The sequence below is a fragment of the Passer domesticus genome, chromosome 3 (genome assembly GCF_036417665.1).
Source record: "Passer domesticus isolate bPasDom1 chromosome 3, bPasDom1.hap1, whole genome shotgun sequence".
NCBI classification, from domain to species: Eukaryota; Metazoa; Chordata; class Aves; order Passeriformes; family Passeridae; genus Passer; species Passer domesticus.
The window spans coordinates 26,914,202-26,938,715 of NC_087476.1; the positions used below are offsets into that span (position 1 = coordinate 26,914,202).

Genomic DNA, 24,514 nt, shown 5'->3' on the forward strand with positions numbered 1-24,514 from the left:
CAAAAAGTTCCTGTAAGCCTCCAAGGAACCTCAAATTCAGATAAAGTGCAAAGAGCCTCAAAGTCCACATGAACTTGGCTTCTTCACCTGAGCTCTACCTTTACCAGTTTCTTCACCTTCTCACAGGGACTTTGAATGGTAATGAAACTTTGCAAATTGCTTACACTACCATCAAACATCCTTCAGCATTTCAAATTAATCTTGACGTTCTGATTTCCTAAATTAAAAAAACCCTTAACTATTGGTTATTAAATGACAATTTATTAAAAACATTTGTGTTCAGTTTCCTCCTCCTCTGTGGAAATGTCTTGAACAAGTGCTAAAGGCATGCAGGTCAGGGTAGAAAGGGTCTGAAACTGTAGCTGTACAGAGTAAAAATCCTAAATTATTGCACACTGACACTGGGGACATTTAGTCTGCAGCAGTAAGGCTGGTCTCAATATTTCTTCATCCAGTAGTGATTTCTTACAAAAGGTGAGGTACACTCTGGTGTTAGAAGCAAAATGGTTTTAATAAATCATGTCTTTAAAAGGAGCCAACAGCAGGGTTCCAAAACTCTGAGTGGTTTAATCAACTACGTACCAGATAGATTTATCTTGGCTGTCACTTCCAGAGTTTCTGTGAGTTCCCTACAGCTGCAGTTTGGCTGAAGTAAAATAGTGCAAAATTTTCTTCTCTGATAGTGGTATTGCAGTTCCCACTCTGGAAAAAAAAAAATCTATGGAGGTTTATTTCTTATCCTGAAGAGCCTGAGAACTGGAACTGGGGAGAATTCTGAGCTAGAAGAACAAATGAGATGCTGACTACGTAAGAAAACATTGGAAAATTGATCACAGGAAAGTGTAGATTCCTTGAAAGTCACTGTGCTCTGGAGAACAGAGACAAGCTGCTTCTGGGAACAGGAGCATGGAATGAATTAGCAAATATAATAGTCTTAATACTGTAAATGCTAGGGACAAAGAGAAAGTTGTTTATATGCTACATATTTCCCAAAATTTTGCAGTAATACTTCTTTTTAAGGAGCATGAAAAAATATCAATAAATAGTATGGTAACTAGCACTACATGAACTTTGTGTTTTTTTAAAAATTATTAATACTGAATTTGTAGAAATTTGGTCATTACAACACATTTGGAACATGAGGAACCTGGAAAACTCAAAATATTTTTGCTTAAGTAAAGCACTAGAAATTCCTGTTAGTCACCCCTAACATTAGCATGTCTATAAAAAAGCCCAAAGTACTTCACAGATATTGACCCTATGAAAACAGTTCCACAGACATTAAGTTTTATGATATGCCAATTTTCAATCTGCAAAGATGCTATGAAAAGTATAACTATACAATCCATGCTGCCTGAAAAGACAGAGATAGATGAGATGTTAATTAATATGACATTCTGAGTGAGAAGTTGACTATATGATATGAAATTGAATTTGCATAAATTTCAGTGTAAGAACAAAAAGTGAAGTAAATAAATAAAGCAGGTACATGGGCTTAATGGAAATGCAGTGTTTTAGTGCATTAAAGTGAGTTTTATTGCTATGATTGAATTTCATAACATACCCTCAGTTTCATAATCAAGAACTCAAACTGTTTTACTATTGCAAAATGTTTTCTTTTCATTTGAAAGGCTTTCCAGTGCTTAAAATTAATTGAAAATTTACCTTGTAAATATCAAGAACATTATTTCTTTGGAAGTAAAGAATAAAAATAAAGTGTTATGAACAAGTCCTTTTCTTCATTGCTGATCTGGTAGGAGTTGAAAACAAATTAATAAAGCTTCAATATAAGGTTTGAGGTAAACATTATTATCTGCTTGATAAATATTTGCAAAAGGAATTAGCTAAGTCCTGTCTTGAGACCTAGATCATAGTGACAGGAAAAAAAAATCAAATTTCTTTCAGAAAGAAATTTTCAGCATGAAATCTATTACCCAAACTACCACTGCTAATCACAGTGGGAGAAAACATAAACTACTTCAGAGAAAGGAAGTCCTTTCAAAGTAATGATGTAGAACAGGGACACATAAGAAGAGATTACACGACAAACATAACAATGGAAAAGTTTTATTTTAGAAGAGACAGAAAATATTAAAATTACATAGCAAAGCCTCTTTTGCATCATCTTAGTTATCTTGGTTTCTTAGTTATTATAGTGAAATAATGAAAAAGCCACAGAAAATTCAGCCAAGGAGATTCTAGTTTGTTTCCTGATAAGGGAGAGATTGTTTCAGTTGCCTATGAAAGAAAGATATACAATCTGATGCATGTATTAAATGGAATTGAAAATGGTGCAATCTTTACCTTGAAAGCCATTCTTAAATCTGGGTCCCTTTGGTAGGAGTTCTGGAGTATATTCACGATAGCCTCCTAAATAAAACTGACTGAAGACATTGAGTCCAACCAGCCTCCCAGGAGAAGTGACAGTTTTATTCTTCTGATCATCCACCTTTCAATGAAACATTAATACTTGTTACAACAAAGGGATTTGCCTTTATTTAGGAACTCCTAGCGAAGAAAATCCTCCCAGCTTTATACAGAAGCACAAAAAAAAATTTAAATTTTCCATGTAAAATGCAAAAAAACACAGAGAACACTTTCATCTAAAGGCTGTCCTTAAGGATATCCTTCTTTTTTACCTTCAGCCAGCCTTTCTGGAGATTTCTGCCAAGATGGATGACATGAATATTGAGTGTCAAATCAAGTGGTTTGCTAATGATTGTTGCTGTGCCAGAACCTAGATTGTAGCTATATACCACTCTCCCATTACGGAGGCCTAACTCCAAGAAATCATCTCCATTCAGACCTGAAAAAACAAAAGAAGGAAAACTACTTATTCCAGGATTTACTGAACATCAGTGTGTAAAATATACTCCGAATCCACCGAAAAAATAGCAAAATATTAGCCAGGAAGCCTATGAGTTTATTATATAATTATAATATTCTCTGTTTAATTTCTAATGCTATTTCCAGCCTTCTTGTGTATTTAAAATTGAAACTGCAGAGATTTTAAACATTTATAGGATTTCTGACAGAAGATTTTTCTTCATACTGCAGTTAAGTGAGTGACAAAAACCTGTCAACCCTTCAACCCTGGTGGATTTAGCAGCCATTGCTGTTTTCAACTTCCTCAAAAATCTAAAAAAAAAAAAAAAAAAAAAAAAGTTGAAATTTCAAGTTGTAGGTGAGAATAGGCCCTGACTTAGTCCTGCTCCATGATGATTTCAGCTTTCATTATAGGTACTTCAAGAGCCTCAAAACCAGAGGACACCTGCTGCTCTAAGGCAAGGGGAGTAACAGGGACGTGGATAGCTCTGAAGAAGTTCTAGCAGCTTCTATCAAGCTCCTTCAGCTGCCCTTGACTCAATAGCACCTGGAGACCTTATTGCACCTGCCTCTGATTAAGGCAGCTCTAGGATGTTCATTGATGCATTTTCCTTGGTCAGCCATGGGCTTTAATTCTTTAAGCCGTCCTAACTTTCAGGTTAGAACTGATTGATTTTCGAGTTTGCAATGAATAATTTAATTTCTTTACATTTGGGCCTGCATGTTATAAGTGTTGTTTGTGCTTTTAGTAACTGCAGTGTAAAATATCATTTGAAGGATTTTAAGTCTGACATGAAATCATGTCAGTCTCATGAGTAAGAGTTCAATTCCTGGACCTATTCCTGGTCATGCAAATAAACACATTTTTCCACTGTCCTCTTTAAAGAGCATTCAGTCTCTCTTCTCATGCAGGCAAGGGAGGAACCACCATTGTTTAGAGAAAACCTGATCAACTTGTTTCTCTTTATCAACCCCAACCTTTCTTTGTTTACAGTAAAAGAACCAGGATACAAACAATGGTGAAAGTGAAGAATGTTCTCACTTGTGCCTTAGGATGACCTGAATTGAAATTCAAAGCCATCAATTTATTTTCACAACTCTCCTGTGAATTCAAGTAATTCAGTGCTCAGTTTCATGCCCATATATAGGATTTTATTTGATATTTTCTTCTGTTTTCATAAGGCTGTATTGTTTTGTATTTTTTTCAGGGAAGGTCTCTTCCTATTTGTTACTCCAATGCCACATGGTGGCCCTCATTTAAAATGTGTGTTTTGATGCCCCTGTCTCAAGTGCATGGGAAATTTTGTTCATTTGCAAAAAATGAAATAGGTTTTTCCCCAGAAAACAATGCTGCTTATATGGTCCTCCCACTGTAGCTCTGCACACAGCTGCTTCACAGCCAAAACTGACATATTCCCCTTGTTTCATATCCTGGAAATGAATCTGGGATGTACTGTGCTTTTTCTATACAGAAGTTTGTTTTTTTCTACAGAGTTACTATTCCAATGCAATGGGCATCTATAGGAAAAAAAGGAAAAGTAAATCCTTATTCCAAACACTATAAATCCACCGCCTCTGTAGAAAGTGTGCAGCTACATTCAGTTGTATAGAACACAAACACTATTCATTTTTTATTACAATGATTTGTTCATGATTTATTTATAACTGAATGAAATCTCATTGCTTTCAGTTACACTGGCATGTTACCAGTGAAGGTTACCAGATTTCCAAACTGAAAATAACAATTCCTTTTTAAAAACCTTTACTAAAGTTTCTATTTTCAGCAGTGTCTGCAAAGTACTTATGTCATTTGACTGGAAAAACTAGGGGAAGCACATTAAATGGCAACTGTTATTTGAAAGGCATTCTTATTTTTTTAAATGCTTTTTCAGAATTAAAGTATATTAAAGGCATGCAACAGTGCCAGTACCCTACGAAACTGACTTGATAGTGAAGATAATAACGGAATCATAGACTGTTGAGAGGTTGGAAGGGACCCTAAAGATTATCTAGTCCCAACACCCACTGCCATGGGTAGGGATACCATTGACTTGATCGAGTGGCTCAAGGTCTTATCCCTGGCCTTGAACTCTGTCAGGGTTGGGGTAGATTAAAATACTGTTAATAGTTTCCATAAATGAGACAGCTTTTAACTTTAGCTATGTATTGGGACAGAATTTTATAGTAACTCACAAGAGATTAGCTATGAAATTGATGCCTGTGGTATGGGCAGAGACAACATTGGAGGGGAATCAGGTAGGGTGCCACAAGAGAATGTTAGCTACAAGAAATGGGATGAAATGGAGAAAGGGGAAAATTCAAATTAAGTATTAAAAAGTGCTTTCTTATGGAAGATCACTGGCTGTGAAAACCCTCATGCTTCTCCTGTTGAGAGTGCTATTGCTCAACACTCAGTAAATTGTTAAAACTAGAGCATCTTCTTTTTTAAATAAGTAACATTCCTTTGGTAAGAAACTGATTTTGTTGTTAAAATGTAGCGTGCTAAGTCTCCCCAACCATTTAAACGAAGGAGAAAATCACAAATTATCAGTAGCATTTTGCCATCACCTCATTGTTCTGTGTTGTTTGAGCCTTGCACCTTGGCAGGTGTGCTGCTGCCCACCCGTTGTTCGACACGGGGGTGCAGAAACACCTGTCTGCTGTACCACAGTGCCCTCTCACACACACAGGTGATATGAAAAGTAATAAAAAGCCAGATTTCTGCCTGGCAACTGCATAATAAGCCCAGAATGCTAGTATTCTCATTAACAAAATGACACCATTAAGACTTTTTAAAAAAACTCAGTTCAGCCAAATGTGATGCCAAGACCTACATTCCACAATGACTTCTGACAGTGCAGGGTACACCCTGCAGGCAGGCCTTTTTGAGACAAATGTTAGTGCAATGTATCATTTATACTTAAGCAATTTTTTTTGGTGTTCTCCTTTGGTTATTTTAATTGAAAAACAATCAGATTATTTCATACAATTGGTGTTCTACATTTCATGTTTGCATTTTCTCCATCCCAAATAAAGTCAATGAACTAATTGGCATGATTTTTGTTTGGTTATATTACATACAGTTGGAAATGTTCCAAACAGGTTTTTGAAATTCAGTTCCCAAGGGTTCAGAAATATGTCTGAATGTGGTGGTTCATTCTTGTAATTGAAAAGAATGTTCTAATGATTTCTTTGTGCTCATATTACAACAGAGTTTCTTTTAAAAAATTTAATGATGCAGACACTGGCTTTTGAATCCTGTTTTTTGAATTATTAGATAGAAAGGTTTTAGATAATTTCAACTCTGTGCACCATTTGTGCTCAGCTACCCAAAAAAGAAAGACAATATTTCATCCATCTACAAAAATTAAGGATAGCAAGTGAAAGGAAAAGTTGCCTACAAGTGCATGGTGACTGTCACAGAAATAAAATGTGTCATGATGAGAGTTCTAGCTGGATGTAGTTAAAATAATGTGAATGTAGTTCAGTTAGCAGGATCCACCAGGTTTGACCATGTCTCCTGCTGAAGTTTGTGAAAAAACTTATCAAATGCTGATTTCCACAAAGACAGAAGCAGTGCTAAGTTTTGAGTTTAAATCCATTCAGAGTGGTTAATACTGATCTGTGTTAGGCTAATTTGGGTAATCAACCCAATGAATTAAGTACCAGGGTCTCATGGCACACTAAAGTGCTGCTGAGCTGCACTAGCTAAATTTGACAGGATGTTTGCAAATGAAAAGTAGCAGACTTAATTATCTCACAGATAAACTGCTGAGCTGTTCTACACTAACAAGTTCTCGTTTGCATTGCAATACACTAACAGTCTGACTCCTGCAAGTCTGCCACAGGGAGAAAGGGAAAGAAGCCTCAGAGGGTATAGGAGTTTAAGTAAAGAAATGTAATAGAAAGAACGACCTAAGAAAATATCAAATGTATTAACATAGCAAATGAGGTCTCCCCTGTATCCTCTTGATGTGATATGCTGCAATTGTTTTGTTGGATATATATGTAACTGCATAATGCCTCCTCAAAATTGATTTTTAATAATGCATTTTGGGAGCTCAGTATCTTAAAACACCAAATAATAATTTCTCCCCTGCTTCATCCTTCTGAAGCATTAATTTTCTGATACTGCTCAGCATAAGTGTAGGGTTCCTGTAGGTCAAGGGTCATATCTGCAAAACTCATGTGATGTTTCAGATATGGTAAAAGATATAATAAAGTAGTAGAGACTTCTATTATCACACCTAAATCACTCCCCTACTGTGATAGGTTTAGACATATGACACATCATCCAACCTCCATTCTCAGTTTCAACAATTCCATAGGACAGCTCCAGACTCAAAAGTTTGTCATGCTCCAATTGTAGAGATGATTAAGATAAAAATAAGTTTTACTTCTTATGAAGTATCTATGACCTATTTCTGCTTTATGTCTGCATCAAATTATATAACATTTTTCTCAACTTTCATCAGTATTATGGCTTCTGTTTGGAGTAATACTGAGATGGACAGAACACAAGTAGTGTTACCCATGCCATGCTGATGCCATGCAGCCTGCCACAGAGGGCTGCTGTGGAGAGATACCTTAAGTATTGTTAAAATCTTGATACAAATACTCTATGTAGATCTACATAACTTGCTTCTCAGCTGTATTAATCAAACCAAACTGAATGATTTGCTGCACAGACTAGTTCAACTTATTCATAGCTAGCTTGGGTTACCTTGCATTGAGAGATCTCAGGGTTGAGGGTCTCCTATTTTATGTGAATAACACAGAGTTCAATGATCAATAATGAAATTTATGTTAACAACTGAAAAAAAGGGAACCTTGGTCTTCTGGTTTCCATTTATTTTGTTCAGAAATACACTACCTCAGATCAATTGTTGACTTCAATTACTGGAAGCAATTGTATTTCTCCTTAATAAAAAGAAATATTTATAAAACCTGATAGATTACTCTGTCTTTATAAAACAATACAGTTTTGAAGAGATTATTTTCCCACTAATGACATTATATCTTAAATAGAATCAAGAAAAACCCATGCATATTTTTATCCTACTTTTTCAACAAGAATTTGAAAGCTTGTGATAAGTGATACAAATAAAGCCTACCTTGGCCCTTTTGTCCAGTGAAAAAAATCAGGTTATCTTGTAAAGCTGAATGGTGGTTTGCCAAATGAAATTTCAAGCGAAATTCATAGTAGAAGGTGATATTTGGGATTGTAGAATAAGCTAGGAATGAGGTATAGCCAAAGACATCTGTGCCACTGAAACTTGGTTGAGTAATATTAATAGCTAGATTAAAAAAGAATAAATTCAGTGTTAGGGCAAAATGTTCAACATAAACTTATTTTTAAAAATGAATTATTGACAACTACTGCCATCTTCTGGATTCTATGTAACATTGCTACAAATAACAGTACACTAATATTTAATCAAGACTCAGACAAAAGAAAATGCATAAAGAAATGTTCTTGTTAAAAGAAATGCCATCTCTGACAGGTATTTGAGTGAAAGTGAGTACAAGAATGTGCTGATGAGGTTATGGAATAATAATTCTTCACAGGCAGAAGAAATAAGAAACAGCAACATCATAAAAGTATGAATTTGCAGCACAGTGAACACGACCTACATGAATTACAAATAAAATCAAGTCTGTACCTGTCTGTAGAGAAAACAGAGTGCTGGTACTGAGTACCCACATGGCTCCTAGGGCTGGCACCCAGTAGCCAGACTGCTGTGGTCAGTTCCTGGAGGCGATGCTCAGAGATCACATAATTATTGTATTGACAACATGGTTCAGTAAAAACAGGAGAAAGAGGAATGACAGCTTAAATCCTGAAAGATTGGGTCTGGGACTAGATTTAAAAGATTCAAGCAGTTACCTCCAACCAGCCTGCACACCAAACATGACTGGACACAGCTTAATTAATGAAGGCAGGGTGAGGGACTGGGGGAGGAAGGAATACAAATCTGCACCATGCACAAACCAGATGGGGAAACACTAGTAAAGGATTATAATACTCTCCAGGTAAATCTATATTAGCCTAAGTACATCTAAGCACCTAAATGCTTACAGGGTGGGGGAAACAATAACATATAATTGTGAAAATGTCATCACCACCTCTAGAGTGTGGAATCTGTTTCTAAATTTGCAGCCTGGGAAAGCTGCCATATTGGCACTGATGTGGCAGGCATTGCCTTGGTACCTGCATCTGAGAAAAGGTGCAGACATGGGCATGGCAAACATTTTCTAACACGGATTTGGAATTTGCAGTGGTACAGTGTGTACCGTCCCATTTTTTTGAGCACTCTCCACACATATGGCACATTATGCCTTGCTCTTGATCTTAGATAGGAGCCAGAAAATATGAAACAGTGGTTTTGTCCTTATTAGCAAGACACTGAAAATGAGTCTGACTGAGCACAACCTCAAGCCTGAGACCTCTGTGAGGCATGGACTGAACTGGAGGCACAACACAACTCCCCCATATTTAAATCTCATGTTAGTTTCAATCCACCCATATTCCCTTAGATTACTTGAACACAACTGAAGGAGTCTCAAATTCTGTATTTTTGCCAGTTCAGGAAAATATGACACACAGACTTCTCCTTTGATGCAAAGTATTTTTCTTTTCTTTTTTCCTTTCTTTTCCCCCTTTTTTATTTTTTGTCTTTATGTTTATTTAATAAACCACAAAATATTTAAGAGATGAGAAGATTTTAAAATAAAGGAGTAATTTGTGTTTATTGGTTTTTCCTTCTTCAATTTATAATGGGAAAAGCAAATTCTCTCATGTACCTTCACAGAGCCAGGTAATTTGGTTTGCTGGCAGAGATCACTGAAGAGCCTATTCCTGACAAGTTATTCCCAACAGGGATAATTCTTTATGCCCAGGATGAGATGTGCCATTGTCTCAGCTGTTTCCTTGGAGCATTCTTAGTGGGGAGTTATTTTCTTGCCTTTCTACTTGCTCCTTCAGTATAAAGCTAGATTAAAGATTGACAAAGGGCCTCCAATGCACGAAAGCCACAGACCTGTTGGAACAAGTCCAGAGGAGGCCACTAATTCGACGACAGGGCTGTAACACCTTTCCTATGAAGACATGGAAGAGTCTGAGAGAGCTGGGGCTGTTCAGCCTGGAGAAGAGACAGCTCTGGGGAGACCTCGTAGCAGCCTCCCAGTACATAAAAAGGGCTTACAAGAAAGCTGGAGAAGGATTGCATGAGCATCATATGGAGCTATACCTTCATCAGGCATGTAGTCCTGAAAGGGAATAATACTTTTTAAGGCAATAGGAGTCCCATGGGCACTTGTAATGGAAACTGTGACATACTATTTTGGTTTATGGATTCACAGTTTTCTCCACTGTGCTGAAGAAGTTTCTCACACTGGTAGAAGTCAGATGAAGTATCCAATTAACCACCCTATCCTTAGCAGGTAGGCACATGTTTGCAAATGTTAGTCCTCTCTATGCTGGTCTTTGTAGAGCAAAATGTATTTAGAAATGTTAATTAGTAATGAGTCAAAAGCTTATCTTTCTGGCTAACTCAATCTATCTAGCTTGACAGCTATTCCATATTTTATCTGTCTCTGAACTGCCACTAATAGATTTTATACCACATTTTTAATCATGTTTCTTCTCTACACCAAGTATTGTTTGTCAAGCGATCTTTATCCAATCACATAAAAAAGTGAAAGGTCATCAGTAAATGTACATCAGTGTTTGAGATAAATTTCATACAAGGACCTTCATTAATTTGATTTTAATGCAGACTAGTTTATCATACTCGCACATATTTTTAACTTAAAAATGGAAAGAAAAAGCAATAACTCTGTATGAAAAATACAATGATTGGCAAAATCATGTGAAACAAAACAGCTCCACCTTTCTTTTTATTCTCTACCTTTTCATTATAAAGCTATGGAGCCAAGACTGCAGAAAATTGCAGAACCTTTTCCTTGGAACACACTCCTTCTAAACAGTATTTGTAAAATATTTGAGGCTGGTTGAATTAGCAGAGGGCACAGCTATCTTCATTGGGTTATTTTTCTTTTCCAGTCTGGACATCATCCAAACTGATTTCTACTCTTGCTTTTGCAGTGCACAGTCTGAAGTGGTAAAGAACAGAGATGTGTCCCAATGACTTTGATTATGAGCCTTGCTCACACATTCCAAATTAACACTGTGACTAAAATACACATTGCTCTGACGGAGTACTGAAGTCTTTTATCAACTTTTTGTCCTTGATCTGGTCCTGTGTCTCTCTGTCAGTTCTATGTCATTCATCATTCTGCTTTCCTGTATTCCCAGTATTGAACAAGTAATAATGCATGATATGTCCCATTGACTCACAAACAAACAAAGACAAATAATCCCATTAGGTAAATGTATCAATATGGTTGACTACTTACTTCCCTGATATTGTATATCTCATCAGAACTGAGCACAAAAAATGGGAGTTAGAAAAAATCAACTATACTTTGAAAAAAAAATCTTAACAAAGTGAAGAGAATAAAGTGACAGAGAAAAAAAGAGAATAAAGGTTTTGTTATCTTTGAATTTTCTGTTACAAGGTAAAATTAATATTCCTTCAGCATTGACTAACAATACGTCTCAGACCACATCTTTAAAATACATTGCAAAAATCAAGACACACTAAGGGGGTAGAAAGAGATAAAGACTTCAGGCCACAGAACTGCCATCAGATTATACACTTTTTATATTACCACTGACTAACTGTGAACAGTTACCAGCTCAGTATCTGGCTCCAAGATCAGCAGCTATATACAGTGTGGGATGAATAGTATAGAGTTCTCCTAAAGATTTGCTCATATTTCATAGAATCACAGAATTACAGAATCATCAAGGTTTGAAGAGGCCTTCACAATCATCCAGTTGAGCCAAAAACCTGGCACCACCATAATCACCATATCCCCAATGTCACATCTAGATGCCTCTCAAATGCTTCCAGAGATGGTGGCTCCACCACATTCCTGGTCAGCGTATTCCAATGCCTAACTCAATTATCTCTTTTTGGTAATATCTAATCTGAATCTCCCATAGTGTAATTTATGGCCATTTCCTCATGTCCTGTCCCTTGAAACATGGCAGAGGAGACTGACCCCCACCTCCCTACAGCCTCCTGTCAGGTGGCTGCAGAGAGCAAGGAGGTTCCCCTTGAGTCTTCTCCAGACTAAACATCCACAGTTCCCCCAGATGCTCTTCACAGGACCTGTTTCCCAGACCCTTCAGCAGCTTCACTGTCCTCCTTTGGACATGCCCCAGACCCTCAATATCTTCTTTGGTGAGAGGCCCAGAACTGAACAAAGTGTTTGAGGTGTGTCCTCATCAGTGCTGAGTACAGGGGGGCAATCACAGCCCTTGTCCTGCTGGCCACACTGTTGCTGGTGCAGGCCAGGATGCCACTCACCTTCTTGGCCACCTTGGGCACACGTGGCTCATGTTCAGCTGCTGCTGACCAGGAGCCTCAAATTCCTTTCATTTGAGTAATCCTCAAACCAGTTTTCCCTAAGTGATACACAAGGCTGCTGCAAAGACAAATTTTTTGCAAAGATAATATTGAAAAAAGAATGGAAATTACTACCAAGTATTGTACTTTACAGTCTTCCAAGCTGTGGTGGGTTGACCCTGACTGGACACCCACCAAAGCAGCTAAATCGCTCCCCTCCTCAGATGGACAGAGAAAATAGAATGAGATTATGTAGCTTGTGATAAGGACAGGGAAAGGCCACTCATGAATGTGGCCATCATTAGAACTTGTGGGCCAGAATACGTCTTTAAATTTAAGGTTCTGCTGAATTCTGAGGCTAAGGTAGGGCTGGCTTGTCTGCTCTCATCCCATGACGACCTGTTGCTGTCATGGAAAAAACGGGCTTGACTTGGGGAAAAACTGTCAATCAAATGAGTGTAGGGTAATGAGAAATAACCAGTTCTTAAAATATTTGCCCCCTCCCTTCCTTTCTTCCCGGGCTCAACTTCAATTCTGAATTCTCTTCCTGCTCCCCCACGACTGGCACAGGGTGATGGGGCATATGGACTGTGGATGAGGCCTCTGCCACTCCCTCCTCCTTAATGAAAGAACTATTCATATCTTCCCCCATTCCAGTGTGGGGTTCTTCCCACGGGAGACAGTCATCCATGAACTTCTCCAACATGAGTCCTTTCTGTGGGCCACAGTTCCTCACAGCATGAGTTTTCCACAGGGTCCTGCCATCAAACTACTCCAGTGTGGGCTCTTCTCTTCATGGGTCCACAGGTCCAGCCAGATCTTGCTGGGGTGCAGGCTTCCCATGGGGTCACAGCCTGGGATCCTCCATGGCCTGCAGGTGGATATCTTCTCCACCGTGGGCTTCATGGAGGAACCCACTGAGGGGGACAGCTGCTTCACCATGGTCTTAACCATGGGCTGCTGGGGAACCTTGCTACTTAAATCCACTTTGCCCACTGGAAACTCTGGGAAGTCCAAGGAGGAAAAGATAAGGGCTTCTAGAGCTCCAGGGTGGTGCAGTGCTAGCTGAGGGTTCAAAGTGGTAGTAAAATACTCCTGATGTCTGGAAGACTGTTGTATCAAGAGTTAGTGATCCACTTAATGGGTCATTCAGGTGTATCGCTTTCCCTCCCCACCTCTAGGACTTACGGATTCCTTTTATCTGTCTTGTGACATCAGTAATCATGGAGTCATCAGTTTTAATTTGGGAACTGAAATTTGAAATAATAAAAGTGACTTCACTGCTCAGAGATGAAACCATGATTCTGAAAAACTGATAGTATAGCAGTGATATTAATAGTGTGAGAGTGTGTCTATATGTGTTTTTTACAATTTTTATGACATTCGTCACATTGGAGGCGTGGGGGAAATTAAGGCCCAGTGAAAACAAGATAACCCAGAAAATAAATTCTCTTAAACAGTAAGAAGAGCAACCCTGCAGATTTTTTAGCTGAGGAAATTCCCTTTGGGCATCTGCTGCCACCGAACTGCACAGCTCAGTCTGCAGACCCACACAGCTCTGAAGGTGACATTGAGTGCCAAACATAGCTGCACAGAAACAATTCACTTGCAGGCTGATTTTCACTCTACAGAACTCAAAGCAAGTGACTATTCCCACTTTAACACTTTGAAATTAATTTTATACACGGGGGAATGCATCCCACAAAAAACCTGCTGGAATTCTTGGGGCTGTGAAACATTACCATAAGTGTTGCTCAGAAATGTTTCAAGGAAGAACCTTACATATTGCTGTGAATGACCCTTTCCAGGGTGTGTTTGCTAAATACAGTGTCACAGTTAGGACTCTGCTTCATGTTGTCACATATATGAGCATATGTGAAACTAAACCATTGAAGTTTGGTCTAAAACACTGCAAATGACACAATTATTCATTTTAAGAGTGCACATGCCTTTGAAATCCTTCTCCCTTTAAATCTGCATTTGTACCTACACTGTGCTTGCCCTTGATTCTCAGCTCAACAGAAGGCCTCATGTTATGACTGACATCTTCCCAAAAGAGCCCCATTTCTTGTGCACCGTATTATTACAAACAATACCAGGTGTACATTTCCAGTCCTGGTGAATGAACCATTCCTGCCTCACTTGCATTTAGGAGGCCATTACCATCCCACAGTGCAATGATACACTGATATTTACTATTTAGGAATTCTGCATCTTATATATCAAAATTTCTTACACTCCTGTACCAGGAGATGCCTCTATTCTGTGCTTAGATAGAATTGTAAGCAAAAATGGAAAAAAAAGAAAACAGAAATAAAGGCTGATTACAGAGATGGTAACAATTTAAGAACTCTAATCAACTCTGTGATACTAAGCACTGGAGGAGATATATAGTGTGCAAAAACCAAAATGCAAGCAACTTTTGTTAATTTAAATGTGAAAGAACATTTATCAGACTAAAGGCTTGAATGCTGGCTGCTTTCACAAAAATCTACTGAAAAACTAGAGCTCAATAACTGGACTCAGTTTAAATTATATAGATCCCTTTATGTGCGCTTAAAGAAGCAAAGTCGTTTGGGGGAATTTCAGCCCTAGTGTCAAGGTGTGACACACCCCATGATGAGTCAACACTGGATCACCTTTTGGACAGAGGGGTGTAACTACAATTGGGTATGGGACACATCATGAGATGTAGGTGAAGAGCATTTTGGAATAGCACAGGACTTATGGGCATCTAAAAGAGAAAATTAGGTGATTTGGGGAGGAACAAGTGAGGAAAATAGAGGGATACAGAGACAATAAGGGTGAGGCACATGTAAATAGATCAGAATGCTTGTCTGGCCATGTCCTCCACCTGATCAATGTGGCCTGTACTCTCTTCTGTTTTATATTATCATTCCCCCTCCCCTTGGCCCATTGTGCTGTAGCTGTGTAGGTTCTTGAGAGACATTTCAATATAACTTACAGTCAAAATAACACGGCCATCTAATGATACAAGCAAGAAAAATATGTAGTGAGAGATAATGCATCTTGTTATGTATATTTGGAAAAATGGATATGCTTTTGGAAACTTTTATTGATGTCTGAAACAAGCATAGCATAACAAAAATAAACTCAGAGCCATTATCATCAGCCAGCTTAGACTGCAGTATGCTCCATCTGATTCAGAAATGTAAGAAAATTCCTTGTTAGTCCCAGACCTTGTCTATTTTTCCAAATTTATATAGGTTTGTCTAACAGAAGTTACTATCTGTCCTTAATTTTTGCCTCATTTGTCATATTTACAACCATCCTATAATCTTCACTTTTTGAGTGTTATGCATTTTGCATAAAATGATGTTCTTTTAGCTTGTCACAATTTGGTTTTTCTTAGTTTTTTTCTATTTCTGTTTTTTTTTTTTCATTTAATGGTGACAATAGTTTTGTTTAACCCAGTCATTCTGTGAATTATAACTTTTTCTTACATATATTGCTGTTGTTCTTAGCATGACTTCCAACCCTTAACAGATGGCAATTGGAGCTCTGATCCAGGAAAACCTGTATCTGTGGGCTCATTTATGGCTCTGTCCACATCTTTATTTATCCTTACTGTGTCTTTTGTAAATAATCTCTGTTGGAAGGAGCAGCCAAGCTGGCATGAAATTGCAATTCTATTTGGTACATTAGTTATGTTCATTTTATCAAATAATCACTGTGACATCTCACTTGTTCTGTGTTGATGAAGACCAACTAGTATTTGATAAATATTTTGATAAACAGCTTTTCTTCAGTGTTTCAGACACAGAATAGCAAGTATGAGGTTGTAATCTGAATAGCAGAGACAATATTATTGTGTATCTTAAACAAAAAGATGATTCATTTAAAATCTGTGTTTCTATGCCTTAATTTTTTATGGATCATTTCTTTCTATTAAATTTATTATCTGGGACACACATTTTGTCATAGTAAACAATTAAGTTCGCCTTCTGCTTCTGAAATAATTTAAATTGTTCTATCATTTTAATTAGGCAATCTATCATTATCTTCAAATATCTCCCAGAAGTATGGCTTTGATGCTGCTGGGGTTATCCATAAGGATACACCCATCTTCCACTGCATTGTAGCTCTCTTTCTCCCTTCTTAGCTTTAGAAAATGTGATAAAGGGCCTCTTGAAACTCATTTTAAGACTTCTGTCTTAAATGCTCAGGTTATTTCTACTCCTTCTAAATTGTTAAGATACAGTTCAATAAAATAATTTTTCATATTCCAATAATAGTTTCTTATGTTGTCAGCTGATCACCTTAGATTTATGTTCTGCAAAGCTGTGTTCTTGCCCATTTTGTTTGTTTACAGTGATGGTCCAGACAGTTTTCCCTTTCTACTCATTAAAATTAATTCTTTCTGTGCTTCTAAAGACTCCAGTTTTGTAGCCCAATCAAACAAATTAATTTCTGTACTTTCTCTCAATCTAGGCTCTCAATTTTTATGCAGTCTCTCAATTTAGAGACAATTAAATAGAAAGATCTGCAGAAGAGCCTCATTGAACAGCTACAGGGAAAAAACATTAGATGATACTCAGTGTTGACAGATGTAAATTGGGGTAGATTACAGAAACAGTCCTAGCCTTAAACAGAGAACAGTGGGCTCTGACCTCACCGTCAGCTTTCAAAGGAGTAGGTGTTGGAAATTTTAATAAGCATTTTCATGAATATGTCAGTGTACTCATAAAAGAAAACAGAAAGAAAACAGAAATGGGTTAAGTAAGGGCAGAGAGTAAGACAGAAAAATGTCATACACCACTGTATAAAGCAGTGCCATTATCAGACCTTAAATATAGCACCTTGAATCAGCTCTGGAGCCTCATTTTAAAGAGGATGCAGTGGAATTGAGAAGGAACAAAGAAATGCAGCTTGGATGACTAGGGATGCAGCAAATGAAGTCCCAGTGTATTTCTACTGTAAATTAGGAAAGGTTACCAAGAAATTATCATACATGTTTCATATATTCACTTATACTATTTGCTATCAAGTATCATGGTTAGATGAAAGCAGATACAAAATAAATGTTCATCTACCGAAAATTTTGGAAATAAAAATTTTAAATAAGACTTAAATATGTACATGATATGACAAAACCCAAACTGATCATTGTTTAATATTTATTTGAAAAGGCTCTTCATGTGTACCACTAAATAAGCTCAGAACCAGTGATTATTTTCTATATGTAGGTTTTTCAATCATTACTTCTTGCTGCATTCACTGTTAGGGGAAAGAATACCTTGCGTGTTCACACACAGGAATTCCTGACCTAGAACAATCATTATAATCAATGCTTAAAGAATAAAAGTCCTTCCTTTGTGACTTCCAAAGTGACCTATTTCCTTTGCTATATTATTTTCACTTCATCCTGTTTCACAACAAAGCACTTAGTAAATTTTAAATTGTCCTTCTTTTTGACCTGAAAAATTAATCAAATTATAGTATATAGTGGTATTTTTACAATCTAGAAAGTATTATTTCTACACTGCTTTAATATGCAAAATGTACAAAGTAATGCTTCTGTAAGCAGATGAAAAAATCAAACTACAGAAGAAATCAACTTCTCCAAAGGAGCTCTCACTTGAATCTCTTGGTTTTTCTCCAAGTGATTTACTAAAACATCAAATGCTACCTGGTATCTCCCAGCTTCTCTGAGTAAACTCTCAGATTCTTTGATCCCTCTGTCTACCTTTCTCTGGCTGGAAATTTAATGAAACCACACATGGGAAGGATGATCAGCTTAGCCATTCTTTGTGTGTGACTGGATTTTGGGCTGTGTTTTTAGGAGGGGAGGTCGTGACTTTCAGTATTTTACCTTCAAAACCTTTGACATGTCTCTTACCACAGATTTTATGAATGATAGAAAGTACGACCAATGCACGAAGAAAATCTTTCTTACCATCACTGCAGAGGATGCCAGACCTTCCATACGGACACAAGCAAACAGCATCTCGCCTGGACTTTGGAAAACATGTAGCACCATTTCCACATGGATTTTCATCACATGTTGCAAACTGGCAGAGTTTTCCAGTGTAGAGTTTAGGGCATTCACAATACCAGTTTTCTTCATCACTGACAAATTTAAATTACAACAAACAAACAAAAAATGTAAGTACCAAAAGGCATTTAAAACAAGCAGAATAGGATTTACACTTAGAAAAAATCTGTGACATCTGACTTATGATTGTCAGATGTCACAAATCTCTTTTTACTAGTGTTACTGGCATTAGACATGCCAGAATGTTTTACCAGGACTTTAGATGACATCTTCTTTTCAGTTTAATTTTAAATTTTAATTTTTCTTTCATTTGCTGTTAGACATATGTGACTTTTCTAATGTCTCACTAGTTGTTTGTGCTGTTTATTTCATAGCATAATCAAAATAACTGCTACAGAAGAACGGGTTTTCTATTATGTCTAAAAAATTGAAAGTATGTGAGAACAAAAAATGATTTTGTAAATGGGAACATTATTTGTATATTCAGGTACTACATACAGTTTGTATCTATACAGTAGGATGTACAAAATCTTGAAATATGAACACTTGCAATAGTGATCATGGCGAACTGGAAAGAGAATAAACAGGTATATCTCTGCTATCATATAACTTATGTTCTCAGTCATAGAAAGAATATTAGAACAGGCAAGGATAAAAATAAGTTGTAACCAGTCTTGAGGGTTGACAAAGCCAACATTTAGAAATGTATATATTCTGGTTATACCAATTTTTTTTTAGTAGTACTCAAAGATTGCACAATGACAGATATGGTAGGAAAACCAAAGCAGATGGGAAAACAAAAGAGTGCAAGACATTCCGATCTATGACTTATTATAAATATAGTTTCACAAAAAGTCTTATTTGATTTTTCCTTTATATTATGGCTAAAAGTAGATGACAGCTAGATAGGTCAATTCATGTGGTTGCTCAGTATTCACGTACATCCTCAATATTGAACAGAAACATATCTGCCTTTTACTTGAAAAGGTCACATGTGCCCGTGGGTATAAATGCAGAAGACATGGTGCACGTTGTATCAAATCACACTCATTGTGTTTTTCCAATAATAGCATAATCATTAGGATGAGCACTGATAAAATTTCAAATACATGTGATTTCTAAAAATTCATTATCTGCTTATAATAGTCACACAATCAGGTTAAAGAAAATAATCTGGAGCTGAAAGACCTCCTGTATTTTATAAAAGAGGGAAATAAGTAATTCTTGTGACAGTCCTTGCTCATAGCAGTTGATTAGTGTGTTCCTAAAGTGACCACCCGCAGAGCTGGGGAGTGAGGATCTCAGCTTGAGAGTCTACCAGAATGAATCTCATGAATAATGCCTCCAGACACCTTTGCAAAAGAAAATTGCTATCAGCTGCAATAATAAATTTCTGTGTGTAGCCAATTCTATTTATAGATCTGCTGCAGACAGCATGAGAGGAATCTAAATGAGCTACTGGATTGCTTTCATTTGTGCAGTGCTGAGAATCCTGCTTTCAGAGGTTTTAATGTAAACATTACAGAGTTCAGTTAATTAAAAGAGCATTAATAAACTGAATTTTTCCTGGACATCTACAATTGTGGGTGATGATTTTTAGTTATCAAATGTATTCAGTTTTTTATAGAAAAAAAGGTGGATCATCGCTGCTGACTGCCATAAGACACAGACTTTAGTCTTCAAATTTAAAGAAAAAATTTCATACATTATTTTAATGCCCTGTATATGTGTACATTGATCATTGCTTTTTATAGTCTTGCTTTTGCTAATGTGGAGACGATTAAAAATAGCAGGTTTCATAACAAATGGTGAGTAGTTTATGGTTTACAAAACGACCAATGTTATGACATTTTATTATTGGTGCTGTAAGATTCTAATAACAAAGAAGAGTGATTCCTGATAAGGCAAAGAAAATAGTTTTTAAAAAGCTCTACAAAATATAAAACTTGAAAATATAACAGCTAACCACAGAGAAAGAAAATTATCACATCCATTTCACAAGAATTAGTATTCAAAGCCCCAAAATAATGTATTCTTTTTCAAAGCACGCTGTAACTGTCCTAGGCTAAAAGAAGGACAAGTTCTACCATATTCTACTGAATTAATCTCAGATGCAAGAAACACATAATGCTCAAATGACCAAGAACTTTTGCCAGGTAGATTTCACAATTTCATGATGGTCTGCTACCCTTTATGAATGCAAGAAGCAAATGAAAGGGGACAGAAAATCAGAACAGTAATATCTTTTGCCTGTGCTGTACACCTGTGAGTGACTTCAAGAAAAACTTATTGGACAATTACATACATGAGCTGAAAAAAGTGAAAAACAAGGAAAATAACAAAATTTTGACACTGCAGAACAAGAAACAAATTTGGAATGTTTTGTGGAAATGTTATATGACCATATTAATGTTTGAGTTCAGATCCAGAGCATGGTTTTGCAGAAAATCTCCTGGTTGTTCCTTGTTGAAATGCCTTGTTCCACATTGTGTCTCTACAGTACATGAACTGAATTTCTTTCTGATGATCCTGCACCAGAAGATGGTCTTACAGCTCAGATTGCTTCAGCTGTATGGACTTGGCATTCAGACCCAGACCAGGTCTAGTGTGAGTCAAAGCTTCTTCAAACATGAATAATGGGAATGTTGGGTCCTCAGCCCTAATTGATTTGACCTGAAAATCTATGCCTATTGAACTACATTACCTACTAATATGGATGCAGATTTTTAAGCCATTGAAAGAAAATCATGCAGCCATGGTATATGTTACATACAAAAAACCCTCCAGATTTTACACTAGAGCACTGACAAACTCCAGGAGTAAATAGAGAAATATACCCCAACAGCCCCTAACTATTCAGAGACATATGAAGGAAGAAAGACACAAACAGTGAAAGCAAATGGGAAAAAAGACACAAATAATGTAGAAAAAGAGTGAAAGAGACAAGAAGAGTGATTCTAGAACACCATCACCTCATGCTTCCGGGATAATGATACAGGAAAAAAAGTGTAAGGGGGAAAAAAGTGTAGGGAAAATGAACTATTCCCTGACATTCTTATAATCCTCTGAAATGGTAAGGGACATATTTTGTATTACAATTTCCCATGTTAAAATATTCCTTTGGTCTTTGGTTTAGATATTAGATTGGAAAGAAAGTCACCAAGAAATATGATATGACATGGTATTGGTAATTCAGTAATACAATTTCTCTCCTTGAATCAAGGTTACAGCAGTGACCTGATTTAATGAAATCAAAGTTTTCTATAATATTGATTATAGCTTTGGGATGCCAACCCAGATTATAGTAAATTATTTATTTTAAATATTGCACAATACAGAAGAGGCTAGATTGTAATACATTAGTAATCCAGTTACAGTTACAGCTGTATTTAACCAGCTGTTAAAACCCTGCTTTTGATTTAAATCAATTCTGTTTTTGAAAGAAAAATTATAATCCCTCTTCACAATGTGTCACAGACATCACCTGTACTCTATTGACAGTGTTGTGTATGCCCAAAGCAGAGTATAATTTTCTATATTCCTGTGCTTTTTCCATCTCTAAAGTGGGAGTACAATGAAAGCACATGCCTTTTGTGTTGTTTTATGCAAGTGGGCTTCCCTGAAAGGTAGCATACTCAACACCCATTAATCATGATTTTAAGGTCCCTTCTAATACAAAGCATTCTATCATTCCGTGATTCCATGGTTGTACTGTGTGCCACAATGGGTTCAATATTTAATGATATAGGTTCTTTTCATGCCCTCATTATATTATCTGTAACAAAGCTATGGAAATTGGAGGGAACAGCTCCTTCAATCAATAAGTAGTAGATGTACTTCAGTTTATTTTCAAGTTGTTACTCTTATGTTTTTGTAGCACTCTTTTGTTTTAAATTACTGGAAAATGAAAGGACCATCATACATTCTCAGTTTAAGCTTTAAGTTGAATTATGCTTCATGCAAAGATTCATTAAATTGCTTTCCAGAAAACACCAGCATAATGTAAAGGCAATTACAATCTCCCTTTGAAAGCTTTGTGTAATAGACTAATCCACAGAAACTCTCTGCAACCAAAGGGATGACCTTATCTCATCAACAATCTTAAAAATACCAAAGGACAATATATAAAGGAGGCTTTTTCTTGTGCACAGCAGGTGTTTTTAGAATGTTATATATCTGCCTATCTTTCCTTTCATTATACAGCTCCCAAAATCAATTCAGCTTTCACGCTGCTTTAGTACTTTTCACTCAGGTTTCCTCAATTACGGTATCTTGTCTAGCTCTGAATGCTTTTGTTATCTTTACTGTTTCGAATCATTTTTTTCTCTGTCTGGAAGCATTATTCTGCAAGTTCTGTCAGTTCACTTTAATTTGCCTTACCTTTCACTGAAATAAATTTTGTATTGTGTTTGTGTGATCAGGTTTTGGTAGTGGCAGGGACCTACAGGGAGGGCTTCTGTGGGAAGCTGGCAGAAGCTTCCCCCATGTCCAAGGGGACATGGCCCCGTGGAGAGAGGAGCCGTGCTGAAACACATTTGTTGGCAGGACTTGTGTCCCTCTGCCTTGGGACACACACTGGAGCAGTTCTGAAGTACTGCAGCCCATAGGCCTTTGCACACAGAAGAAGTTCATGAAGGACTGTTTCCTGTAGGTGGAATCCCACATTGGAGCAGGAGAAGAGTGAGGAGCCCTCCCATTGAGGAGGAAGGAGCAGCAGAGACTTGTGATGAAATGACTGCACATTCCCCACATTCCCCACACCCCTGTGCCACTATGGGGTTGAGGTAGAAAATTCGGGAATGAAGTTGAGGCCAGAAAAAAGGAAGGGGTGAAGGGAAGGTGATTTAAGATTTGGTTTTATTTCTCTTTGCCCTACTCTGATTAGATTGGCAAGAAATTTTTTTTTTTCCCAAGTTAAGCCTGTTTTGTCCATGACAGCCTGACCTACAAGTCTTTCCTTATATCTTCTCTCCCTTCTTCAGCTAAGGAGGATAGAGCAGCTCTGATGGGCACCTGGTGCCCAGCCACACTCAACTCACCACAATTTTCTAAACTGCTTTTCTTTATATGAAGGCTGTCTTTAAACAACGACTAAATCACTAGTGAATTAAGTTGGTTTAGAAAACTCATAGGGAAAATGTTTTGAGATTGGTTGGGTGCACTCATGGAGGAACTATTTGGCTTAAAATTTTCTTTGGGGCAGACCTAGAGTTATACTGGTTCTTTCACAGATTAAATAGGCCCTCACTTTTAAATGATGCTTCTGAATTATTCAATTTGGATTCAAATATTGGAGTGGAAAGGTTACAATCCCACTTCAAAAGGAGAGCATGAGGGACAAAAATTTTCCAACAGCTTACTTGCCTCTTGTGTGATCAGGATCTCCTGTGATCACACAGGAGAAGAACATTGTGTACAAACTGATTCAACTCTAGCAGAAAATTAATTTATAGGACCCAAATAAAGATTTATCTATCCCAGTCAGACAGAAATGAACATCTGCTCTATATTACCATTAAGCATATGAGTTTCCTGGAGCAAGAACACACTCTTTAAACAATACCTAAACTGTAGAAAGTTTCTTGCAGTTTGATTTAGCTGTGATTTAGGACAGAATTTGATTTATGGAAATAATGAAGGAAGAGAAACTCTTGCTTATTGGCAGATTTTCTATTTCAGACCTTCAAAAATGCCATTATTTTCAGGAGTTCAGGATGGTTTTAATTTATTTTGCAGTGTACTAATTGAACTTACTAATACACTACTAACTTTTCAGGATTATGAAGCCTACTCTGGTGTCTTTTATAAGCACTCTCTAGAATCCATTTTCCACTCACTTGGTCAACATGCAGAATTCCATAACCATACCCATAACCACAACCATCCCATGAAGGATACGTATCCACTAAAATGTATGATACATAAAAAGTTCCTGGCTGGTAACATGTCAGCTATGATCATTCCTGTCACAAGAAGATGCACAATTGTGGTATCAAGCACTTCTAGACGTGTAACGCTTAATGACAGATGGTTAAGGATCCCTCAGAAAAATTACACAAGTAATCGTTGGTAAAAACAATCTATCTGGGCAGAAATCCATTCCCTGGCCACATCTAGGAAGAGAAATAATGATCTGTCGGGCTGGATCCAGTGCAAGGGGTATAATTAGCTCTGACATTACTCCTTTCCCCAGCCT

At 37.1% G+C, this 24,514-nt stretch overlaps 1 protein-coding gene across 5 annotated transcripts in view; it reads right to left on the reverse strand.

The window, feature by feature from the left end:
- Positions 1–24,514, reverse strand: part of EYS (eyes shut homolog) — a 797,842-nt gene that overhangs the window by 33,777 nt on the left and 739,551 nt on the right. For all 5 annotated transcript variants that reach the window (XM_064412283.1, XM_064412282.1, XM_064412281.1 and 2 more), the window contains 4 exons: positions 18,220–18,392; positions 7,941–8,123; positions 2,640–2,806; positions 2,305–2,449 (listed from right to left, as the gene is read on the reverse strand). In XM_064412283.1, coding sequence (XP_064268353.1) covers positions 2,305–2,449; positions 2,640–2,806; positions 7,941–8,123; positions 18,220–18,392 — 668 coding nt within the window. The remainder of the gene's footprint in view (positions 1–2,304; positions 2,450–2,639; positions 2,807–7,940; positions 8,124–18,219; positions 18,393–24,514) is intronic.